At 52.5% G+C, this 19,901-nt stretch overlaps 1 protein-coding gene across 5 annotated transcripts in view; it reads right to left on the bottom strand.

The window, feature by feature from the left end:
* Positions 1–19,901, bottom strand: part of COL27A1 (collagen type XXVII alpha 1 chain) — a 28,169-nt gene that overhangs the window by 7,522 nt on the left and 746 nt on the right. For 2 of the 5 annotated variants that reach the window (XM_032448125.1, XM_032448129.1), the window contains exons 2-38: positions 12,699–12,846; positions 12,361–12,519; positions 11,954–12,149; positions 11,525–11,662; positions 10,939–10,980; positions 7,917–8,187; positions 7,514–7,833; positions 7,397–7,441; positions 7,083–7,202; positions 6,697–6,735; positions 6,525–6,578; positions 6,093–6,146; positions 5,650–5,757; positions 5,500–5,553; positions 5,124–5,177; positions 5,001–5,045; positions 4,722–4,775; positions 4,328–4,372; positions 4,173–4,226; positions 4,043–4,087; positions 3,904–3,957; positions 3,756–3,800; positions 3,549–3,602; positions 3,325–3,369; positions 3,007–3,060; positions 2,755–2,862; positions 2,562–2,615; positions 2,271–2,324; positions 2,085–2,129; positions 1,910–1,963; positions 1,623–1,776; positions 1,345–1,529; positions 1,148–1,201; positions 762–815; positions 549–602; positions 293–346; positions 116–160 (exon numbers count right to left, since the gene is read on the bottom strand). In XM_032448125.1, the coding sequence (XP_032304016.1) occupies positions 116–160; positions 293–346; positions 549–602; positions 762–815; positions 1,148–1,201; positions 1,345–1,529; positions 1,623–1,776; positions 1,910–1,963; positions 2,085–2,129; positions 2,271–2,324; positions 2,562–2,615; positions 2,755–2,862; positions 3,007–3,060; positions 3,325–3,369; positions 3,549–3,602; positions 3,756–3,800; positions 3,904–3,957; positions 4,043–4,087; positions 4,173–4,226; positions 4,328–4,372; positions 4,722–4,775; positions 5,001–5,045; positions 5,124–5,177; positions 5,500–5,553; positions 5,650–5,757; positions 6,093–6,146; positions 6,525–6,578; positions 6,697–6,735; positions 7,083–7,202; positions 7,397–7,441; positions 7,514–7,833; positions 7,917–8,187; positions 10,939–10,980; positions 11,525–11,662; positions 11,954–12,149; positions 12,361–12,519; positions 12,699–12,846 (3,212 nt within the window). Of the gene's footprint in view, positions 1–115; positions 161–292; positions 347–548; positions 603–761; positions 816–1,147; positions 1,202–1,344; positions 1,530–1,622; positions 1,777–1,909; positions 1,964–2,084; positions 2,130–2,270; positions 2,325–2,561; positions 2,616–2,754; positions 2,863–3,006; positions 3,061–3,324; positions 3,370–3,548; positions 3,603–3,755; positions 3,801–3,903; positions 3,958–4,042; positions 4,088–4,172; positions 4,227–4,327; positions 4,373–4,721; positions 4,776–5,000; positions 5,046–5,123; positions 5,178–5,499; positions 5,554–5,649; positions 5,758–6,092; positions 6,147–6,524; positions 6,579–6,696; positions 6,736–7,082; positions 7,203–7,396; positions 7,442–7,513; positions 7,834–7,916; positions 8,188–10,938; positions 10,981–11,524; positions 11,663–11,953; positions 12,150–12,360; positions 12,520–12,698; positions 12,847–18,742; positions 19,028–19,901 lie in introns of those variants that run through there. The other 3 variants (XM_032448127.1, XM_032448128.1, XM_032448126.1) reach the window with 3 other exon arrangements.

The raw sequence follows: 19,901 nt of genomic DNA, 5'->3' as shown, positions 1-19,901 counted from the left end.
ATTGCTTAGCACACATTGTATCGTGCTGCATGGCATGTATTGTATTGCATTGTATGGCATGTATTGTATTGCATGGCTGTAGGAGGTGAGCAGCCCATAGCAAACCCAGCCCTACCTGGGAGCCAGGAGCACCTCGTGGGCCGGGGGGGCCTGGTGGGGCCTGGGGAGGACAGAGACATTAGGACCCCATGCTCAGCCCCGTCTGCAGCCCTATACATCCCCTATCCCTGAATCCACTCAATGCTGGTAGCAAAGATTTCCCATTTCTCTGCACCCAGCCAACAGCCTTCACCTTGGGACCAGCTTTTCCAGGGAATCCTGGTAGACCTCGGGCTCCAGCTTCTCCCTGTTTGAAAACAAATGATAAATCCTCCCTGCTACCTGTTTTAATGCAGTAGCTCCTTAAGAGGTGGGAAAACAATAGCAATCCATCATCTTATACAGGAGGCACAGCAGGTGAAGTGCAAGGAGAGCTGCTGGCTCATCCTGAACGGGGCTGGATCCCACCCCACAGCCCCATAGGATCAGCACCCCAACCCTGGCTCTACCTTTTGTCCCCTGTGCCCTGGCTTCCCACGGTCTCCAGCCAGTCCTGGGTAGCCCTGGGGAGAGGGTGTTGTTAGGATGATGATAGGAGGCATTGAGGGCTGTGCAGCAGCAGTGGTGATGCTCAGGGCTCTCTGCCCTTATCCCAAATGAATCCATCACCCACCCCACCCCCCTTGGTGCCCGTGTCTCTCCTGGGCAGCTGCAGCACTTACATACATGCCGACTGGCCCCTGTGGTCCCTCCAAGCCAGGTTTCCCAGGCAGACCCTGCCAGAATACAGAGCCCTCAGCACCCTGCTCATGTGCTGGGAAGACCCACAGGGTAACAGAATGTCCACCCCCAAGTGCTTCCACAAGATGTGAGTGCCCCTTTGTGCCCCAAATCCAGGCAGTCTGAGCAATCTGTGTCCTTCTGTGTGACCCCAATGGGGATGTGGGTCTGAGCATCATGCCCAGGAGCAGCTCAGATCCCCCCCCCACCCTACTGCCAACCCTGCTGCATCCAGACCTGAGCCTGGATCTTCCCCACAATGAGGGGCACTCATTGCCACCAAGTGTTCCCTAGGACACCCAGACCCATCCCCATCCCCATCTCTCACCTTTGGACCCATGCAACCCTGGTCTCCATCAGCTCCAGGTTTTCCTTGGGGCCCCTTTGGAAGTATTCAGGGAGGAGATTTCAGCCAATCTGACCCTTTGCTGGTTCCATCCCAGCCCTCCCCAGACACCCTCCTGCCTTCCAACACATGTGAGTGTAGAACAGGAAAGGGCAGGAATCCATGCAGCTTGTCCTTACTGTGGGTCCAGGAGGTCCTGCATGCCCTCTGCCCCCTTGCACACCAACAAAGCCCTGTGGGGAAGGGCAGAGGATGAGCTCTGGATGAAAGGGAGAGGAGCATGAGGATGGCAGACAGAGAGGGAGAACAAACACAGAAGCACAGGGAATGGAGAAACTCCTCAGCAGAGTGAGTGTTAGGAAACCTTTGGAAAGGAAAAATCACCATCAGTGATAAGGAGCATAAATTTTGCAAAACCTATTTCTTAAATGAACCCCTCTCATTTTGTCTCCTTTACCCTTTGAGAGCACAACCCCAAGGGCACAGAGCCAGGCACGGAGCTGCAGAAGAAGGACAGAGATGTGGATAGACTGTAAAGAGGCAGAAGGACGAGCAGCTCTACTCACTGGTGCTCCCATCCTGCCTGGGCTGCCCACAGCCCCGGGGGGACCCTGCAGGGTAAGGTAGGGGGTGGTGAGAATGGAGAGGCAGGGGCAGCCATTCCATCCCATCCCATCCCAGCAACCTCAGTCACATGCAGGCAGGTCTGTATACAATAGATAGGACGTAGTGTAGAATGGGAACCTGTATACCAGGCTTTCCTTCTGTGCCTTCTGCTCCAGGGATGCCTTTTGAGCCCTGGAAAGAGAATCTCAGCTCAAAGCAGAGCCCAGTGATGGATCCCACAGCTTCCCAGCAGCTTTGCCCTCCCACAGCAGCCAAAATCCCCAGCCCCATGTACAAGACATCACCTACTTACAGGCGCTCCTGGGACTCCAACCAGTCCACGCTGGCCCCCACGGCCCTGGAAAAGATTGAGCACTGAGAAAAGACCCTTTCTAGCATGAGTAACACTGATGGAGATTGGACATGCTGTGCTGTTCCATCTCCATCCCCCAAAGATGCTCTGAAATTCAACTGTAGGTAACCCCAGCCCACAAGTTACCCTGGCACCCCGTGGTCCTGGCATTCCCTTGGGGCCATCGGGTCCTCGGCCTCCCTACAATTGACCCAGAGAGAAATGCTGTCATTTTAGGCAACACTGAGGGTCCCCCCCCACAGCCCTTCCACCCCAGGGTGCCATGCACTGGGGACATCCATGAGTGGCACTGTGATACCGCCCCCCAGGTGCTGGCACTCATGCTGGGGCTCCAAGGCATGGTGGTCACATCCCTGCTCCTCCCCATAGGGGTGAGCCCATGGGGTACCATGATGCAGTGGCAAAACCATCACTGACCTTCGGTCCTTCGCTGCTGTTCAGCCCCACTGGACCCATCTGCCCTTCTTCTCCCTGTGGGGAAAAAATAGAACAGAAATGACTGAGAGAATCAAAGAGCACACAAAGGGTGGGTGTGCTGAGCACCCATGGGCTCAGACACAGCCATGCTCCCTTCACCCCTCCCAAGTCGCCTGCCCACCCCCAGCCCCACCTCAGGTCCCTGTGGTCCCGCTGCCCCACGGGGTCCAGGGAAGCCCATTGAGCCCATCTGGCCCCGCAGCCCTGGGGGTCCCACAGCTCCTGGTGCTCCATGCAGACCCTGGGTGGGAGGAGGATGGTGATGGATCAGCAGCAGCACAATGTGAGCTCACCCACTGCATGGTGTGAGCACACAGCTGGGTCTGGCTGCTTTCCCAGCCAAAGGAAGGGAGCAGCTCCCAGCCATGGCCCTGTACACCATTACCTTGCTTCCTTTAGCTCCCAGGTCTCCCTTGGCTCCACTGGGACCCCGGCAGCCCTGTAAGAGCAGCAGAGGGGAGGTGGACCCTCAGACCTCTTGGAAATCACAAAGCTTGATCAGATCCCACGTGGGGCACTGATGCCTATTTGGGTGCCATCTCTGCCTGCTCCTCGTGGTACAGCACTTCAGACAAACTGCAGTGCCAACTATTCCAGGGTCAAGCCCACATGTGGATAAACTGATGAAACCGGTGCTTTTGGGCTGCTTTATCATGACTTTCCCATACCCTGAGCCATTCATGGTGTGGGTGCCATCACTCACCTTCTCTCCTTGGATGCCCTTGGACCCTGGCAGGCCAATAAACCCCTTCAGAGAGAGACACAAAACATGAGTTAGAACACAACACAGAAAGAACTCTGCTGGTGGGGGGGGGGGGGGGGAAGGGGCATTGGGGCTGCTGGGCATCACCCCACAGTGCTTTGGGGTGCTTCAAGGTGAGGATGAGACACACACACACACCCTGCCATTCACCCTCATAGACTCACCACAAGTCCCTCCTGTCCTGGTTGACCTCTCATTCCAGGGACCCCCTCTGTGCCCTGCAAGGGGAATGCCAGCATCAGCCACCCCAGTGCAGTGTTTATACCCCCAAAAGCAGCACAACCTCCAGGGGAGGAGGGTGCCTTGAAGGGAAGCTCTTGAACCCAAGCTCCAGCCCCACCAGAGGCCAAAAGTGGGGGAGAAATCCTTACAGTGTCTCCTTTGGGACCGGAGGATCCCTCCATCCCAGCAGAACCCTGCAGGGAAACACACAGGGATGAGGTTCAGCAGCTCAAGCTGGGAAAGAACTTTGTATGTGTGCACCTCAGCAATGCAGGATGGCACCCACACATCATTTACCTGCACACCCCCCAGGCCAGGGGGGCCACGTTGCCCCTGCAAGCCCTGTGGCCCCTGAAAAACAGCAGAGGGGTGAAAAACAGCATCCCAGCTGCCCCCCAATACCCCATTGCTGTGAGATTTGCCCGTCCTGACATACTTTGGGTCCACGGGGGCCAGGCAAGCCAGGAGGACCCATCTCTCCCTATGGAGAGAGCAATGAAAGGATGGGGTGAGCACAGCAGCTGGAAAATCCTCAAGGATAGAGCAGGGAGCCCAGGCAGCCTCACCTGAGAGCCATTGACTCCTTGGCACCCTACAGAGCCTGGCTGGCCTGGCTGGCCCTGCAAAGTAAGAGCAATTCTCAGCCCTGGGGATGTGGGAGCAGGGTTGGAGCCCCCATAGCATTACCCACTGCTGTGGGAAGTGGAGCACTGTGACTTACCACGGGGCCAGCAGGGCCTGAGGCACCCACTGAACCACCTTCTCCCTGAGGCAACAGAGAACAGATGCCATTTTACGGTGTGATTTTCTGCTTTGAGTCTTCACATCCCCAGTCCTCCCCCTTCTTCTTCATATAATGCATCAGTGTCTCTCCAGGCACCCATTATCCCTCTGTCCCTATTTCTTCCCTACTTCATAACCAAACCACTTTAATTTCCCTTTTACCTCTCCTACAAACCCCATTCTCTCTCACTAGGATGCCTCCCAGTGACTACACTGTCATCATACTGAGAGCAGCACAGAGCTCAGGTGCTGCCATAGCCTGAGGTTCACCCCAGTGCTCCTTGCTCTTTATGGGGCAGGGCTGAAAACCCAGAACAAGAAAATCCCCTCACCTCTGGCCCAGCAGGGCCCTGGAAGCCCATCGCACCCTTCAGACCTGCCATCCCCTAGGACAGAATGCAGAGGGCTCTTAAAGTGCTGTTGTCACATCCCTTGCTGTAGAGTGGGGGAAGGCAAAGGCTCTGCACAAGGGCTGGGACACATGCAAGGGGACGTGACTTCACCTCTCTGAAGCAGAGGCATTGATTGTGGTAGAGGGGATGGGGATGCAGTAAGACGGGAAGGAGCAATGTGCAAAGAGAAGGACACCCCATACAACTGCATCAACTCACGTGAGCCCCAGCAGGACCAGGCAGGCCACTCTCCCCTTTCACCCCCTAAAAAAGCCAAGAGATGGAGGGTAGCTCGGCAGGAGGCACAGGGAAGGCTGTGCAGGGCAGGGACAGGCACCGCACCTTCATTCCCTTCTCGCCTCTCTCCCCAGGAGGTCCAGGGTCACCCAAGAAGCCCTGGAAGGGAACAAGGTCAGATGAGCCACAAACAGCATCGGGAGCTAAAACACAGCTGCTGTGGCTCGAAGGAGATCTGGTGTAGGGCAGGAGATGGGGACCCTCCACCTTGCACTATATGGACCATCACAGGAAGAAAAGAAATAGCCACAGAGCTGGTGCCCAGCACACTGTTACTCTGCTCCAGTGGCTCAAGCTGCCCCGGCCAGCAGCAGCCACATGCAGTGAGGTTGAGCACAAGAGCAAGAGATTCTCCATCTGGATGATGAGACGATACTTACAGGGGTGTGAATATAGGCCAGTAAAGCACAGGCCAACTCACCTCATCTCCCTTCTCACCAGCCAGCCCCCGGTCCCCACGGAAGCCCTGCAGCCCCTGTGGAGATATAGGAAGGAATGGGCCGTGCATCACAACAACTCCCAGCCTCACATTCCCTGGGTTCACTGTGGGGCAGCATCACACAGCTCTCACCTGCTCACCAGGCAGCCCACACAGCCCAGGTCTGCCCCCCAAGCCAGGGGACCCATCCAAGCCAGGCTGCCCTGCACGACCTGGCCAGCCCTGCAGCCCTGGTTTGCCCTGCAGAAAGAACCAGCACCATGAGCCCTACTGCCAGCTTTGGGTCTTGGGAACAGGCTGATGGCTGGGGACAGGAGAGTTAGAAATCCATGCTGTGATGAAACGAAGATGAACTCTGAGCTCCTGCTCTGACAGCGGTGCCTCCAGCCACCACATGCCCAACAGGACGCTCAGCACAGCTCTGTGGTGTGGCTCCATTTCTTGCTCAGGATTTTAAACTCTAAATTTCTCCACCAGCTTTTGGAGCTGTGAAGGTCCAACACAGGCACCAGCCCCACACCCTCCATCCCATCCTGTATTTGAGCATCCCTAGTCATAGGATGGGTGGCACTTACCATGTACCCCCGATGGCCCTTCTGCCCCGGCTCTCCCGGCTCTCCACACAGCCCCTGTGTGCAAACACAAATAGAGTCAACACAATTTGGCTGTGCCCTCGGGTTACAGTGCAGAACTGAGATACGCCGTGGCCTCGTAGGTATGGTTACATGGAAAACAAGGAACGATGCACAGAGAGCTTTGGAAATCACATCCAAGGATGGATTTGCATCCAAGAACCAGATCTGCAGCACTAGGGGCTGGCAGGGGGGGGTGGGGACATATAATGAAGCTGAGACATCACCTGTCCATCAGTGGACCACCAACAAGCAACCCCCTAGGCTGGAATCCCATGGCCTTGAATTACAGCTGATTTTGAGGGAGCCTGGGGTTGCTTAGGAACACAAAGTGCCCACAGGAAGGCAGGGACACCTGGAGGTGGCTGTGCTTACCGGCATGCCTGCTTTCCCTGGGTGCCCTGGAGGGCCGGGGGCTCCGGGTTTTCTCTGCATTAAAGAGAAGTGTTGGTAGAGCAGATGTTGCTGTCAGAGTGGTTGGGTAGAGGAAACCCCCCCCAGCTGGCCATAAAGAGGGAAAAACCAACCTGGATCACTCACTACTCACCGGCCAGCCAGAGTGCAGCAGCTGGTAAAAGGATGATTGCTGAAAGAATGGGAATAAACATCAAACTAAGTTCTCCCTAAATCCCCACATTCCTTTTCTGCTGGGAAAGAAAAGTAACTTTCAGAGCACAAACTACAAGGTGTATCTCATGTGGGGTGGTACCAGACTGTACTATTACCCAGGTTGCTAATACCCAGGCTGGGAGTTGAGGTTTTCTTCCTCCTCAAGTCCATTGAGCTACCTGGGAATGTTGTTTTTCAGCATAGCAGGGACTTGTTCTGTTGCAGCCCTGCCATGTTCCCACCTGTACAGCCCTATGTCTTCTCATAAAAGGAAAAACCCCAAACCTATAGATGGGTATCTCAGTGCCCTCCTGCAGTTCTCACCGTGAAGCTCAGCCAGTCCTCACGGGAGTTCCTCCATAGAACAACAGTGGGGATGCCAGGGATGCCCATAGGACCTGGGTCACCTGGGGGTCCCATCCGCCCCATGGCTCCAGCGTGACCCTAAGAAGAAAAAGGCAGCTCTGTAACTGTCTCTGTTTTCATCTTCCAAGCACACATAAAGGGCCACCACACTGCAGCACTGAATGCTCACTTTGCTATGTTGATTTAAAACAAGATGCAAACCCAGACCATCAGTGGTGTTGCCCTGGGCCCTTGGCCACATCTCACAGTTTCACCTTTTTCTGGATACTCACTTTGTCTCCTTTGGGGCCCACAAGTCCACGTCTCCCAGGGCATCCCTACAAGGAAAGAAGAGCTGCGTTATCCAGCCCTGCTCCCACCCATCCATCCCCATTGCTCCCACCACTCACTGGCAGCCCTGGAGGTCCCGGCAGCCCTGGGGGTCCTGGCTTCACATGAGCCCAATATCCACGTACTGATGGCAAGATGGGGTGACCCAGGGGGGTGTGAGGATGCTCTGGATGCCCTGCAACCACCCCTGAGGAACCCTTGGGTGCAGCTGCCTGGTGTCTCAATGGGGACACTTTGGAGGAGGCAATGGGCTTGGTGGCACCGCCAGGTTTGATGGGTGGGAGGTGAAGGTGGGTGTCTGCATTGCCCTTCAGCTTCTCCGTGGTGACATTATCCTCCTGCCCAGGGTCAGAGGCTTGTTCTTTCTTGGCTGATGGCCCTGGAAGGACAAAAGCACTATAAGGGACCAAGCACTGCGATAATGATTGGGAGAAAGGGAGGAATCTGCATCGATGGACTCACCGGGGATGCCAATGATCCGTGGTCTGCTCCTGCTGATTCCTGGCCTGCCAGGGCCAGTGATTTTATTATAGGTGAAGTTCAACAGCTCAAAGCCTTCATCCTCAATAGAAAGGCTTCCCTCTTCTTCCTCCTGCTCTTCAGATGTTGGCACCTCAGCAGCAGAGAACAAAGTCCGGGCGTTCCCATCTGGATGCAGGCTAAGGGTCTCCTGGGCACCCTTCCATGTCCAATGTGGGCCCAAGGTCAAATCTGAATGGGGGTGTTTGGAATCCTGGGAAGGAAGGAGGGAAAATAATGAAATCTGACGTTTTCTCTCTTTTTAGGTTGTTCTATTTGGGCTCCATGTGTCATCTCTGCATCAATACCCAGCCCTGGACCAAAGTGCACCTTAAGCTTCTCTCAGCACCCAAAGCAGAGCAGGACACTGAATGGGTTCCAAGCAGTCCCCCAACTTTGGGGCAGTTCATCAGTGCCAGGTGGGTTAGTTCACCTGCCTGAGTTAATTATTTTAATATGGATTTGCTCATAATTGTTTCTCTTTGGCCCACACCACCTCCTCAAAGCACACTTTGTAGGGCACATGAAACCCAACACAGGGCACCAACAAGAGCCCATGGGAGCTCAGTCCTGGCTGATGTATTGGTGGGTCTGGTGCAAGGCAGCTGATGAACAGAGTCAGTGAGAAGTCACTAGAGGGAGACACAGGTCCGTGATTGCCTTGTAAAGATAGGAAAGGGAGCAGGGAAGTGCAAGGAGACAGCGAGCATCCTTCCCATCATCCTTCCATGGGCATCTTCTTTTGGTTGAACCTATCGCTTGGCTCTGATTCTGCTCAGCACCACGGACCCGAGGTGCATGTTCTGTTGGGAGTGAGTTGGATGGGTGGCTGATCCATCCTGGGGCTCCCAAGCACCACCAGCAGCCATCAATCTACTCCTGTGTAGGCAATAGGCAACCTAGCAGTGAGGAGAAGGAGTTAAGAGGCTGTGATAAGGTCAAATGCAAGAAGCAAAGAAAGCAAGATGGAAAGCAAGGTCTGGAGCCTGGTGGGAGGAACTCCTCAGTATTAACATATTCGCCTATCAACACACTGTAATTAGCAGCCACTAGCTCAATTTCCCCCCTGAACAATGCAGCCCATGGGCCGTGTAATTTGTTAGCAAACCACAGCAAATTGGGGTCAGCCTGACGCACGCTCCAACATCTGCCCAGCAAAGATCTAATGTTATTTGTAAACCTCCACCCCCAGCACCTGGCAGCCTAAAGAAGAGCTAATAAACAGCACAGGGGATGGGAATTCATCTCAAGGGACGAAGGAGGTCTGGGGGAGCAATGGCATCATGCAACGGGTGATCTTCTTCTACCAGACACAGTAATTAAACCCACAGCTTCTGCAATCACAGCTGTGTGATTCAATTTGGGGTCTGGCATGCAGTAAATCCAACAAGAAATGAGAGCTGGTGGGAGCCTGGCATCTTTGTAAGTTCAAATCTGAATGGATTTAGCGTTGGCTACTTTGCATTTCAGGGTGCAGATCCTTCAGCCTTGGCCAGAGAAAACATCTGCTTTGTAAGTGAAATGCCACTAATGGGCAGATTATGCAGGATATGAAGAGAGAGCTTTGCAATCTGACCCTCCTGGAGACCACAAACACCACCCCCAATTCCCAGCCCATTTCCCCACACTGGGGCAATGAACTCCATCAAGATGTGGGGCAGGAGACCCATTCAATCCAAAACAGCCCCACTCTTCAGGCCAGTTTCCTTCTAGCCAAGGCCTTAGCTAATAATTAAAAGTCAGTTAGGGAAATAAAAGCTCCCTCCAAAGCCATAAAATGGAACATTCAGGTGCTCATGCTGCCTTTGCTCACTGATGTTTCCAGACAGGGCAAAGAGCACTGCTGGGCACATGGTTTATTACGTAGGTGTCCCATTGGCTTCCACTGTTTGCATATCAAAAATGCAAAGTCACCCGATGCCTAAATAACCACAGAATAGCTCAGATTGGGAAGGACCTCTAAAGGTCACCAAGTCCAACCATCATCCCATCACCACCACCACAGTGGTTTCAATGTTGCTTTGGATGCTTTCTGATTAAAAACTATTTTAAAATACAGCTTTAATGGTGAGAATTAAAGCAGTTCAGCTTTCCAACAAGATCCCTATTCCCCATTCTCACAAAAATATATATATATAATTTTTGATCCAAGCCAAAAGTGTTAATTTCCTTAAAAACACTTTCTTTTTTGGCAATAAAGGAAAGCACAAAACGTGCCGGCTACAGCCAGGAGAACTTACACTTCATTCTGTATGTCTTACATACAAGGAAATGGGTGAGCTACGATGCTTTGTGCTGCATCACGAGGAGGGGATGATTCAGCTCATGGAACACATGGACATCATTAGCCAGAACTCCCCCAGCAGGCAGAGGACAGAGGAAGGTCGGACTTGAAGAGATGCTGAGATCCTGCCTCGCAAAACCTGCACAAAGCCTTGAGTTTAAAGGCAGGTGCTTCAAAGGAAAAACTGCTGCTTTGCAAGGGCTGGAGGAGGGCTGAATGGCAAAGCACTAAAATACAATCCAACATCATTTTTAAGGGCAGAGGAAAGACATCTAGGTGATGCTGGATGGCATCAAGGGAGGAAGAGCACAGTGGGAAGCCAGCGCTGGAAGCCTGGTTTAAAGGCTCCAAATACCAGGTGAACACATTAACCAGGACATCATTGGCCTTCCCCTGCAACCCATCAGCTCCATCAGTTCAACTATGGCAGCATCCCATCCATCAGGATGGGGACACAAACCATCCCTAAGTGCCCAATGGCAGTGCCTGGGAGGGCAATACAGGGGACTCCTCATTGCTCAGTCACACACACACATCACAGTCTACATTTGCTGGCAGGCTTCTCTCTCAGGATGAAATGGGACAACAAACCATGGCTAGAAATCCCAAATGAAATGAATAAATAGGGTGAGACACCAGGAGGGTACACAGAGGGACATTTCCTGCAGTGCGGAGCCGTACCTGAGTTGATGACCCCTGGATCTCATTGGTTTCTTTTGGTACCTGCACAATTGGAGAGAAAAAGAGACAACAGGGGGTGCTGAGTTCAGAACTTGGCCAGAGGGTGAAAGCACTCCCTGGGCAGAGTTCTGAGGACAGCCTGGGTGCAATGTGTGACTGATGGGGGCTGATGAAGATTACTGAGTAAGCTAATATTCAATTTTCCTCCAACGCTGACAACATAGAAGAAGAAAACATCTGAAAGGATGATGCAATGCAGCAATCTTGCTGGGTGTGAGCATGAACTTCAAAGTGATGCCCAGCTCCTGGTGACAGCTTTCCCCCACTGCTATAGCAGAGCTCCAGCTGCATGACTCCACAGCTGCTCTGAGTTTCACACATGGCACACACAGCCTTGCACACACCCAGGCTTCATTTGGCTCAGAAACTCTTCTTCTGCCTCAAACCCAACTATGACATCAAGGGACAGCCTCCATCCCATGTGCTGTCCCCCACCACCACCATGAGCTTCCATCATCCCAGCCCACAGCAAACACCCAGCTCCCTCCATGCTGCTGTAGCTCCCAGTTTACCAGCTGCCCCACACCTCTGGCCTTGTTGCAGAGTGGTCCCTTGGAGGAGGACTGATGCCAGAGGAGCGTGCACATATCACAGCGTGGTTGTGGCAATGCTCACCAGCTGCTGCTGCATCCCCCATCACAAAGGTCAGCTGCTGCAGAGCACCCTGTGTGTGGGGTGAAGGTAAACAGAGATTCACCTGCATGCTTCCTCCAGAGCAGAGGAAAGCCTGTAGAGCTGCCAGCATCCTGCAGCCAGGGGCTTCTTTGGGTTGGGGTGGGCACTCAGCATCAATAAGTTCCCCACCAAATCCAAAGCACATCAAGTGCAAAGTGACACCCAAGTTGGGCTGGACAGGGCTCATAGCACTATCACACTCCTTCAGATGGAGGTACAACCACACTTCATGTAGATAAAGCAAACCCCATCGCCATACACAGCCCTGCCCAGCACTCACCTCAAAGGGGATCTCAAAGGACTCCACCAGACCTCCGATGACGAGCAGCCCCTCGGTGCTCACACCCATCCCCAGGTAGCCAGGCCAGCTGGCTCTCTCCACCAGCCGACAATCCACATACAGCTCCAGGCTCTCCTGGGAGATGCTGAGAGCAACTCTATGCCAGCGCCCATCACTGAGCAGGGAAACAGGGAACCTGCATCCCCCAGAGGGAAGGGAAGAGGCAGAACATGAAACTTGGGTCCTACACAATGCAGGATGAGGCACCATCCTTATCAATCAGCTCCCAGGACTCCTCCATCCTTAGCGTGGATGCTAAGGATGATACAAGGCTATTGTTACAAATAAGCACTGTTGGTTCCTTCCAGCTTGGGGGAAATGCAAACAGCATTTTAAGCATCACTTACTCATAGTGTCTCCTCCTTGTGGTGACAAAGATCAAGCCATATGGGCTAACCCGGATCTGGAAGAGCACATGGCTCCGATGGCTCAGGATGGTCACCAGGCTGGTGTCCTCCTGTAATGAGTACCTGAGCTTCATCAGCACACTCAGCTCGTCTGCAAACCTGGGAGAAAGAAGCATGGCATAAAATGCATCACAGTACAAATGAGCTCAGTGAGAACAAGGAAGAAAATCCAAGAGCAAACAGTCCTTCTGGCTGTAAGGCTGGATACCCAGCAAGGACATAAAGCACTGTCCATATAACCTTAATGCCTCTGTATGGCATACAATCTCAGCACCCACCTGTCCCCAAACACCTCCTGTGTTGGAATGCTGAGGGTGGAGTACTGCCCGATCTGCAGTGTGCTGCAATTGGCCTCATCGGAGCTGAAGGAAACATTGCTGAGGTCCTGTGCATGGGAAGTCATTTTATCCAGCAGGTTCACTTCATCTGCATGAGAGGAGAAATGGTCAGCAGCTGAGCCACCCTCACTCTGCTCACTTCATTCTTCTTACTGGGAGGGGCAACACAGATGAAACCTATGAGGCTGATGAGGTTACAGGCAGATCAGATTGAAAGCAGGGTATGCTGTTGGGTGAATGGCTGCCCCAAACAAACCACAGCTGAGGATTCTCTATAGTAAATAACATTCAAGCTTTCCCTGGGAGGGAATGGGCTTAATGCATGACCTGAGCATGTGATGGATGTTAACCACATTCCATGAAAACACACAGGGTGAAGTGAAGCACGTGCCTTCCTAAACAGAGAGCAGCAAAGCCTCAGCACCAAACCCTCTGTTTGCAGCTTCACCCCACCACTAACCCGAGGTCACTCCTACCCTGGCACTGCAGGGTTTCTGCAGAGGGTGGTGTGTGTCCACTCACAGGGTTATGCAACAGGACTTCAACCTTCCCCTCCCTGCTCTGGGGAGCAAAGAGAATTCAGTTGTGACTCAGTGGCTGCAAGTTGGAGGGGACAGAGCCAAGGCAGGAAGAGAAAGAAAGAGCACGTTGCTCCTGGGAGGAGTGAATGCCTCTAACCACCCATGGAGAGGACAGAAAACATCAGGGAAGCGAAATCTTCTCGGAAGAAAAGCCTGCTGCACACATTGTTCAGACAGGAAAAGCCGAGCATGGGCGGGCATCCAACACATCACACACTGCTGCTGCTTTGTGTTGGGGTCTGCAGAGGGATGGGGCTTCTGGGGACAGTGCCTTGGGAGGAGGGAGGGCTGCTGGGAGCATAGGGTGACCCTGAGTGAGGACACACTGGTCATAAGGGAAAGGAGGCCGGGCTGGATGGGGCCCTGGGCAGCCTGATCTGGTGGGGGCAACCAGCCTATGGCACAGGTTGGAGTGGAGGACTGTTGGTTGCCTTCCAACACAAGTTATTCTGGGATTCCACAATTCCATCTCATACAGCTCCTCAACCATCTCCTTCCCTAGTGCTGACCTCAAAGTGAAGCTCCTGGTCTTAAGGAAATTGCCCTGAGCTGCTCCAATTCACCTCAACCCCTCATACCTTGTTCTCCACATATCCTTCCCAATAAACACTGTGGAAACTGATGCTTTATCTATCAACGACAGAACAGTTCATTAAGTTTAATCTAACAGCGCTGTTAAACTTCCACCTAACGTCATCTGAGGCTGAAACTGAACCTTCAACCTGAGAACACTGGAGATGTGCAAGGCATGGCAGACCTGGTATGGCACACCCAGCTGTTAGTCACTGCTGAAAGGCAGCAGGAAAGGGTCTGATCTCGTGCCAGGAGCCATCTGTCGCACCGCCATAGAGCACACGTTGGATCCGATCCCTGCCACTCTAGTTCTCCAGGTTCTAATCAAAGAACAGAGACCTGCAAGAGAGGAACAGCACAGTGCTGAAGGCTGCTTTGTGCACCCAGCCCTGGGGCTCTGTGCTGAGTCCCAGCACTGTGCTGTCCTGTTGGGTCAGATCGTGGCAATAAGAGCTGCTCCATTCTGGTAGAGGCAGCAGCAGGAGGGAACAAGAGCAAATCTGCACAGCCAGCATGAATAGAGGGCTCTGCTAAACTCTATCTCATGCAGCCAGTGCTAACAAGCATTGCACAGCCCGACACAGGAGTAGAGATGGTGTTATCCACAGCACGGGAACGTGCCTGCTGCAAAAAGGGCAACATATGCACTTATGCAAACCCTATCTAAAGAGGGTTTCTCATTTTTCCAGGCTAATTCAGATCCAGAGAAATTTTTAACAGGTCTTTCTTTGTCTCCTTCTCCCATGTCTGTGCTCCCAGACCTGCTCCAATGGTGACAAGTGAGGCTGGGGAAGCAGCTACAAAGACTTCCCAGCAAACTGCCCAACAAAGCTGGAGCTTGCAGGGGACCGAGGCAGAGAAGACAGACTTCAACTGCATGGGGTCTAACACGGGAGATCTACTATTGCAAAAGCATCTGGCAAAGGTTCTGCATCTGTCCAAACCTGTCCTAGCATGGGGAGATGTTCCCAGCCACGTCTTCATTCAGCACAGCCAATTTTCCCCTTGAAAAGAATGGCTGCAGGTCAGCACATGGCTCACCTCTGCAGAAACATGGCCACGTCAGGCTGCAGTTATTCATGCTGGAGACAGTGGAGTTCCTTGCAAAGCACTGGGCTTTTGACCTTCATTTGATGGGGACAAATGTTCCCAGCCCTGTGCACACTCTGGCCTGGGGGATCTTCAGAAAGGGGAGAGGAATGGGAGTGATGCTGAGCAGACAGGAGCAGCCCTTCCACCCTTCTCCCTGCAACATTGCTCACAGCAATACAGAGGGAAAGAAAAAAAGGGGAGAAAAAATTACAGAAAAGGAGCATTTCCCAGGCTAACAAGCTGACATTTCACAGCCAAAAAGCACTCTGCTTTCACCTCGGGCAAAACATGTGCACATTTGTGATTCATTCTACACCCACAGCTGCCAATTTTCCTGCACAAACCATCGAATCATTGAGGTTTCAATCCTTCCCAAAACTCTCAAATGTTCCTCCAAATTCTTTACACTCCCTTCTGCAATCCACCTTCCCCGTTGGTACATTTGGACCCTGTGGGTGCCCTTAAGGCTCATGGCCACACTCCAGCTGGGAACAGCAATGCCTGCATTCTATCCATGCATGTCCCAAGCTGTGCTGAGTGCTCTTTTCATCATGGTCCTCCCATTCACTGCGGCTGTCCGAGGTTCTGAGCCTGACCATGGTTCACCACGGCCATAACTTGGACCAAAGGGGCTCTGCAGATGGCAGATTTCAACCCTTCACTGTTCATCAGACGAGGGCTTGGTCTCAGGGTTGAATGAAATTGCTGGGAAGAAGCTGGTATCATGCAGAAAACTTTCCAGATCTTGCTATAAGAGAGTAAAAGGCTGAGTCATTTTGAGTCAGCCTCATTAGGGGCTTCGTCTCTGTGTGCAAATCACCCCTTTTATGTTTTGGTTTCTTTCATATTTTTTCTGGTTGGCCACCCTGCACATAGCAGGGGGTTGGAACTGGATGAATATCGTGGTCCTTTTCAACCCAGGCCATTCTATGATATTGCAAAACTTGCACAATGTAGATGCGGGCCTTGGACATGCTGCTTTGCTCAGCAGATCTGCTCTTGGTAGACAACAGAACTTAATGGCACAGGCAATAAGTTGATGTTCAGATACCAGACTCATGAAGAAATCTGGGTCTCTCTTTAGTTTGCCTTCCCAAGTCCCACAGCCGCAAAGTGTTGAAAACACAGCCTTGGTGATTCTGTGATTCTATGATCTGAAAGAGACTCTCTTAATAGACTCTCAGGGCCTGCGTGTCCCTGCAGAGGGGTGGATCATCCATATATCCAGCCAAGAAAGAGGGGCAACTTCTTTCTCCCATCTCACGTGTTGGTAGGAGAGGGATATGCCATTGGGTTGGACTGGAGCTCAGAGCACAACAGCAGCATGGCTGCTGGCAGCATCGGGAAGCTATTAACCATTACGAGCTGACTCCCTCTTCCAAATTGCCCTAAAAGAGCTGCTGTCGAGCTCCATGGCTGGGAGCCAAGAGCACACCAGAGATCTGTCTCAATCCTAACAGCTGGAGTCAGTTTGGAGCCCTCCTCATCCTACAACAGTCAAATCCTTGATAACTTCCAGCGTAGCCACTGGGCCCTTTCCCTGGAGGAATCCTTTCCTGAACACCGTGATAGGATGCGTGAACCATCCATCCCCTCGAGGCCACTTCCAAGTTCAGGGTCTCCCCCTACCAGACAGATCCCAAAAGCACCAACAGGGCCAGCTGTGTGCCAGATGCTCCATGTTTGGGAGGTTTGGAGGTCAAGGTCACAGCGAGGGCTGATGCTGTTCCTGGTGAAGGGGCCATGCAAGGGGGGAATAAGGCAGAGGAAATACCAGCCTGGGTGTGTTAAACATGCGGGGTGGGATCTACAGCCTCATCTGCACATGTTTGGCTCAGGGGAGGCAGGAAAATGTACAGCATGGAGGTCCCATGGCCACAATGGAGGGTTGGGGGAGGAGGTTGCCATGATGGAGCTGTTCCAGGCATCACTTTATGCCTCCAGGAGGGCTGCAGGGTCTGGCTCCGGCTCTGCAGCAGCCTCAGCCATAAGGGAGGTCAAAATTAAGCAAATTAAGTAGTGCATACAGTCAGCATAAGGGTTGTTACAGCCAACATGGGAAGTTCCAGTTGAAACCAGCCGAGCTGTGGAAGAAAACGAATGGCCCTTTCACTGTAAGGTATAGGATTCCCAAAAGTCCATTCACTTGGAGAGCAAAGGCACGAGCAAAGCATTATAATGAAACCATTAATAAGGATTCAGAGCACTGCTTAGGGCGGACAGGAGCCTGATCCACTTGTTAGAAAGACCCACAAGAAGAGGGGATTGCTTAAAGTGAGTTTAGCAGCTTAAGGGCTTATCCTGTAAAGTGTGGGTGCCACTGCAGTGCCTGCTCCTCTCTATGACCTGCCATTGAAATCACGGTCCTAAGGGACAAGGGCTCAGCAGCAGGAAGGCAGACAAAGCTCCATCAATGGATTTCCTCCCTCATCTATGTTTTCCAGCTCTGTCACAAGGATGGATGTGTCCCTTTACTGCCAGGAGCCAGAGATGCCAAATGAAAAGCACCATCCTGAATATGACAGGGGTGAGAACCAGCTCTGCTTCAGGGGTTGTAATGGGGGACAAAATAGATTTTGGCTGACCTCACACTGATCTCTGTGGGCATTGCTAACCCACACTGCACCAACTTTGTTTCTGGCTGCAGGACTCCCAGTGTCTGCCTTCCCAACCTTCCTTTTTAAGGAAAAATTCATCTCAGCCATTCGTTTTGAAGTGCATACTTGGGAGAAAAATAGACATTTCAAATTCCAGCTGAAGCTATTTCCCATATGCATCACCAATTCCAGACCCAGTGCCCACGCAGAGGTCCACAGTGTGGCATTCCTCACAGCTGCTGGACACGCTCATGCACTAACACCTCCCTCCATCCCCATCCAGGGCTCTGCTGATGCTGTATTGGGAAAGTGTTGGCACTTCTGGGGGTAGGGGAGGGAGTATGTGAGCATGAGACAGAGCAAGCTGGTGAAAGAACAGCACTGCTTCAGAATGTCTAGCAGGTTAAAATAAGAGAAGAACTAATGGAGCATCATCTGCTGGCTGCACATTGTCTTGCAAAGAGATCTCACAGCTCAGAGGCAGTACACACTGGGACTCCAAAGGGCTTTGAGAGGTCTCTGTGGTAAGATTGAATCATAGAAGGGTTGGAAGGGGCCTTAATGGCCATCAGGTCCCGCTCCCTGCAGTGCTCAGGGACACCCACAGCTCCATCAGTGCTCACAGCCCCAACAACCTGATCTTGGCTGTCTGCAGGGATGGAGCATCACTTCCTCTCTGTGCAACCTGTGCAGTTCCTCATCACCCTGAGTGTAAAAAACATCCTGTTATATCCAGTCTAAACCTCCTTCAGTTACACCTCGTGATCTTAGAGGCCTTTTTCAACCTTAATGATTATACGATTCCATGAGCAACCTCTGCCACATGCTCAGAGCTCACCCAACCCAGATTGGATGGGATCCCAACACCCAATAACCTCAGCAAGCATAAGAAATCCCACCCCAGGAGCAGCATCACTACCTCCACCCGCGCCTCAATGACCCACAGTGATCAGACACCAAAATGCCTTCCTTGCTTATAACCAAGGCCAAGGAGGAGCCTAGGAATCCAGGGCTCTGTGTGCAGCCCTATGGCCTTCCTCAGCCAGAAATCCCCCTCACAGCTCCACGAGCACTCCATCCCCAACAGTGGGCACAGCAGAGCCGGGCAAAACTCGAGACTAATTATCACAGCACTAATTACCAGCCGTGTGGGACTGAGGCGCGCTGTCAAGGTTGACGTGAGCTAAACAGAAGGTGTTCTTTTGTCGCAGTGTTGCTCCCTTGAGTTCTTGAAGTGGGAAAGGCGGCGAGGAGGATGCTTATGTCTCACATTTTCTCCCACTCGATGGCCAAAGCTTTTTCAGCTGAGCGCTGTCACAGGGGCTGCAGGTTGAATGAATCCCTCGCACAATGAGGGGATGCTGGGGACAAGAAGTGCCTTTGCCACCAGCTGGCAGCCACAGCTCCACACTCACTCATCAAGGGGATGGAAGGGCACGGAGCCAGCCCAGCTTGTTCAAAAAATGGGAGCAAAGCACACGTAAGTACACACACACATACAATAATTTTTGCTGTGAATTGGAGAAGCAGACACCCTGCTCCCAAAGTCCAGCTGCGATTAATCAAATGGTGCTCACCAGGGAAGCCACCACTGTTTGCACGTCCCATCCACCCACTGTGCTGTCCGTGTACCCTGGATGTGGGTAGATGGGGACCTGCAGGGTATGCAGCAGCTGAAGGTCCCCAAAATTGAATGCTCTCAATGCTGTAGCAGCACTCAGAACACCACTCCTTTATGGGCAAAGCATACAGTGTAGGTGCTCCTTCCCATAAGGACCTCCAAGCTAAGGGTTAATGCAGTTCCCGAAGCACCAACTTCCCCATCTGGTTGGGTAAACAAAGAGCCTGTTCTGCACACAGGGTGCAGGGACACAGCCCTCCTTGGATGCAATCTCCAATGGAGCTCCCAAGCTTTCCTCCCCATGCAACTTCAAACCAACACAAACCCAAAGGAACGAGCATTCCCTCTGTGCTGCAGGGAGGCCGAGCCTTAATCATTTGCAGCCAGCAAGAGCAGAATTCAAACTAGCATCCCCTGCCTGGGCATCAGCCCCACAGCTCTCCAGCTCACAGTGGAATTAAAAAGGAATGGTGCAAAAAGGAGGAGGTATTGTCATATAATGGCAGAACTGAGGCCCTTACATGCACTGGAGAGTTGAGCACATGCAACATGAGATCTGGCATGTTGGACTTTTTGAGCCCTTTGACTTGTGAACTTGCTCAGATTCACATCGTAGAGCATCACGTCTCCTGGAGGATCAGTAATTGAAGGACAACTCCCACCAGCCCTTAGGAGAGAA

The sequence above is a fragment of the Coturnix japonica genome, chromosome 17 (assembly GCF_001577835.2).
Source record: "Coturnix japonica isolate 7356 chromosome 17, Coturnix japonica 2.1, whole genome shotgun sequence".
Taxonomy (NCBI): Eukaryota; Metazoa; Chordata; class Aves; order Galliformes; family Phasianidae; genus Coturnix; species Coturnix japonica.
Note: the sequence above shows the minus strand (reverse complement) of the source record. Positions and strands in the feature narration are given on the sequence as shown.